The sequence below is a fragment of the Galeopterus variegatus genome, unplaced genomic scaffold, assembly GCF_000696425.1.
Source record: "Galeopterus variegatus unplaced genomic scaffold, G_variegatus-3.0.2 Scaffold3029, whole genome shotgun sequence".
NCBI classification, from domain to species: Eukaryota; Metazoa; Chordata; class Mammalia; order Dermoptera; family Cynocephalidae; genus Galeopterus; species Galeopterus variegatus.
This window is the reverse complement of record NW_007729140.1, coordinates 178607-183059: the sequence shown is the minus strand read 5'-3', so window position 1 is coordinate 183059 and position 4453 is coordinate 178607. Positions and strand designations below refer to the sequence as shown.

Below are 4453 nucleotides of genomic sequence, written 5' to 3'. Positions count from 1 at the left end.
GCCCCGGCCGGGGCGGGGGGGGCACTGGGGGGTTCAAACCGTTTGTTGGCCCGGAAAAAAAAAAAAAAGAAAAAAAAAAAAAAAAAAAAACCTAAAAATCTTCTGCACAGCAAGGGAAACAATCAACAGAACAAAAAGACAACCTGCAAAATGGGAGAAAATATTTGCAAACTATGCATCCCACAAGGGATTAATATCCAGAACATACAAGGAATTCAAGTAACTCAATAATAAAAAAAATCCAATTAAAAAATGGCCAAAGGGACCTGAACACACCTTTCAGCACTGGACATATCATCTTGACAACAAATCAACAGAATAACGATTACTCTTTCAGAGGGAGAGAAGAAATCTAGGGTTATCAGTGGTGGGAGTGGGGAGGGAAGGAGGATATGGAGGATTGGACAACGGGCATAAAGAATAAGTAAAATTTGTAACAATATACATACTAGTAATACTAGTAATATACATACTAGTAATATCGATTTGATCAACATTGAATCCCCAAAATATGTATAATCAATTATGATTCAATAACAAAAAAAAAAGGCAAAGGACCTGAATAGAAATTTCTCAAAAGACATACCAATAGCCGACAGATATATGAAAAAATGCTCAACTTCACTAGTCATCAGAGAAATGCAAATCATCTCACCCTAGTTAGACTGGCTATTATCAAGAAATAGAAAATAATAAATGCTGACAAGGATGTGGAGAAAGGGGAACCTTGTACCCTGTTGGTGAGATAGTAAAGTAGCACAGCCATTATGGAAAACAGTACGGAGGTTTCTCAAAAACTACAGATAGAGCTACCATATGATCCAGCAATCCCACTACTGGGTATATACCCAAAGGAATGGAAATCATCATGTTGAAGGGATACCTGCACTCCAGTGGTAACCACAGCTCTATTCACAATAGCCAAGATATGGAACCAACCTAAATGTCCATCAACAGATGACTGGATAAAGAAAATGTGTTACATATATACAAGGGAATACCATTCACCATAAAAAAGAATGAAATTCTGCCATTCACACCAGGAAGCATGAACTTGGAGAAAATTATATTAAGTGAAATAAGCCAAGCACAGAAAGAGAAATATCACATTCTCACTCATAAGTGGGAGCTAAAAATAAATAAATANAAATAAATAAATAAATAAATAAGAAAAAGTAATCACAAGAATATGTTGAACTTTCAGAAGGAGAGAACAGAACTGTGGTTACTACAGGCGGAAAGGGGAAGAGAGAGGGGGGATAGTGAGAGGTTGGTTAATGGACACAAAACAGGTAGGAAAAATAACTTCTATTGGTGTACAGTCAAGCCAGGCATCTATAATTAACAATAATTTACTGCATGTTGTCAAATGGCTAGAAGAGAGATCGAATGTCCTCACCACAAAGAAATTATTATGTTTTGTAATGATGAATATGCTAATTACTCTGATTTGATCATCACACACTGTATATGTGCATTATAATATAATTCTGTATGTACCTCACAAATATGTATAATCAATGTTTCAATTTAAAAAAGGTGAACTTCCTTTTTTTTTAGCATTCATCTCATCCTAATCAACTTATCTTAAAAACCTACTTCCCCCTCAACTTCTAAATGTTTTACAATCTTCCAAACTGCCAATACTGCCTTGTTCCTCACATGTGCCCTTCAGAGATAAACTTTCTTTCCCTATTTATTTCTCCTTTCTTTGTCTTTCAAGTTTTTCCCATGATTGTCATGTAGGCCTTAAATACGCTCCCCTCCTTAGTTCACAGCTTTTTAGTCACCTTCTCTCAAAATAAAAATAATATCTAAAATTTAGTGTTGTGCCAAGCATTATAATAAGCACCTTAAGGGAACAATCTAAATCTTTACAACAACCCTGTAAGATGAGCACTATGATTCCCCTCATTTTATACCTAAGGAAACTGAAGCTTACAAAGGTTCAGAGCTTGTCAAAGAAATCTGACTCAAGAGCCCACCTTATAAACCATTATTCATTATTGCTCCTTTCCACATGTTGATCAAGAATCACAATTTAGTAAAAATTTATTTGCATGGTAGAAGACAGCTAGCTGTCCCTTTCATGTGCCCAAAATACACAAAGGCTTTTTTTAAAAAAAGATTAACCGAATTTTAATCTGCAGACAATGTAACACAATTAAAATCAAACACCAAATGTTTCAAGTATAGCACTAAAAGATTCTCATAATCAACTTCAATATTTTAAAGTGAAAAAGTTGGGAAGGAGATTCCAAATAGAAAAAAACTGCTAAGCTGCTGATCAATAGTGAACATTAGCTTATCATATGTACATGCACAACACTCAGGGCTATTACAATCTGGCCCTTGCTACTAACTCAACAGCCAGTGCAAGCGTATGCAACTAATTTCTGAAAGGTGCATGTTCTATCTCGATCCATGTCTTTGCATAGGCTGTTCCCTCAACGTGAAATGTTCTATCCTCCCTTTTCTTACAAGAAAATGTCTATTAAATCTTCAGAATTTACTTTCTACCTATTTGGCTCAGGAAAGTTTCCATGATGTTTATCTCATTCCCCTACCTCAGAATACCTGAGCCACACAGCACCTGGGACATGACCTTTAGACTAGCAATTAATATATTCTACTAAAATGCATTTATTTATGTATGGTTCCATAAAATAAAGCATTTGAGAGCAGTGTTTTATTGATGTTGTGTCTCTAGCACTTAGAATGGTGCTTAACACATATTAAGTACTCAGAAAGTAGCACTAGAGTGTGATTATTTCACACAGCTGTCCCAGCATTTGTGTTTTCTAACCTTATTAGAGGATAAGAAATGTTCTAAACAGAAAGTAATGAGGAAATCCTCTAAAAAATAGTATAAGAAGCATCTGAAAGGGATGATTCAGAGAAGGATTCAATGCCTCTGTAAGAGTCCCCCTGTTTCCCTAATTAGCAACAAACCTTTGGTCTCGCTAAAGGTTATTCTCATACTGTTCCAGGTATTTAAGAATAAATAAATAAATAAATAAATAAATAAACTTTCTGTTTCCCAAATTAGCAACAAACCTTTGGTCTCGCTAAAGGTTATTCTCATACTGTTCCGGGTATTTAAGAATAAAAAGGTACTTACTTTTTATTTTTAAAGAAATTAAAAAATGTATAGACTAATAAACATACACATAAAACAAGTTTAAAATGCACAGGGGTCTTCTCCAAAGCATTACCATGTAGCTGTTGTTTGGCATAACTTACAAGATCAAAGACCTATACCCTCTCTTTTCTTAAATCTTATTAATGAAACTCTCATATCAAACACTCTTTTTTTTCATCTCTGGTAATTATAATAATATCTCTCAGTCACTATATGACCCCCTTCTCTCCAGGGTAGGGTTGATACAAGAGTTTTAGTTATTTACAGTTCCAAGGAAGTTAATGGGACACTTTATGTCTACATAAATGAGAGGTAGTCCAGATGCAGAAACACCTTGGTTTTCCCTCCATGTTGTATTATATAGCATGTAATATTCAAATAAGCTTATGCAACATGGGGTGGAAATATCACTATAAATTATTATAAATATTACTCAAAATATTGTATATGAATTTGATAATACTGAAATTAATGTGAATTATCAAAAAAAAAGTAGGGTTTCTTTTTTAATTAGGAAAAAGTCACCAACTTATATAAGACAGGTCTATCCTGCAGGGCTTCCATTGCTTTGGTTAATACTGGAGATATGTCACATGATTCTTGTGTCAATGTTCTGCATTCACCTGAAAAACAATTAACATTACGATTTTTGTTAAATTAAAATTAGATCTTTATTATGTCCATCATATACCAGGAGTTTAAATTCTATAGAAAACACTCCTTGAAAAATGCTTAGAAAAACTCAGAAAATATGCTGACCAAAAACTAATTTATGCTATCAACCAAACTAAAAATTTAAGCTTAAGTAGTTATATAATTTTAAATGAGCACATATGCTATCAGTTATACTCCAAACCTGTATTTTATTATTATAAAAAACTACAATTCTGAAGAAACCAATCAATGAACAAATATTTGCTGAATAACTGCCTTATACGTGGCAGTACAAGGGTGGAGGGAGGACTACTGAAAACGTATGACCAGTTCCTTCCTTCAGGAGCAATCATTAAGTAGTCTGCTAAAAATGTTTATATGAATAACTGATATATGGTAATAAAAGTATAATTTCAAAGTAGTTTGAATTTTAAATTCTTAAAAATCTCTATGCCAACATTTTCTTTATTTTACTATTCTAATTTTATCCATAAAATCCTTACAAGTACCAAGAATTTAGAATTTGTTCAGAAATTCCCAACCTTTTGGTACATGTGGACCGCTTCCTAGCATGCACTGACTAAAAAAATATACCCATGGGCCGGCCCGGTGGCGCACTGCTACAGTGCGCCACTTGGGAGTGCGACGGCGCTCCCG

The 4453-nt window shown here is 34.2% G+C and overlaps 1 protein-coding gene across 1 annotated transcript in view; it reads right to left on the bottom strand.

Annotated features, from left to right (window-relative positions):
* Nucleotides 1–4453, bottom strand: part of COG6 (component of oligomeric golgi complex 6) — an 86491-nt gene that overhangs the window by 54358 nt on the left and 27680 nt on the right. The window contains exon 8 of the mRNA XM_008583758.1: nt 3672–3765. Coding sequence (XP_008581980.1) covers nt 3672–3765 — 94 coding nt within the window. The remainder of the gene's footprint in view (nt 1–3671; nt 3766–4453) is intronic.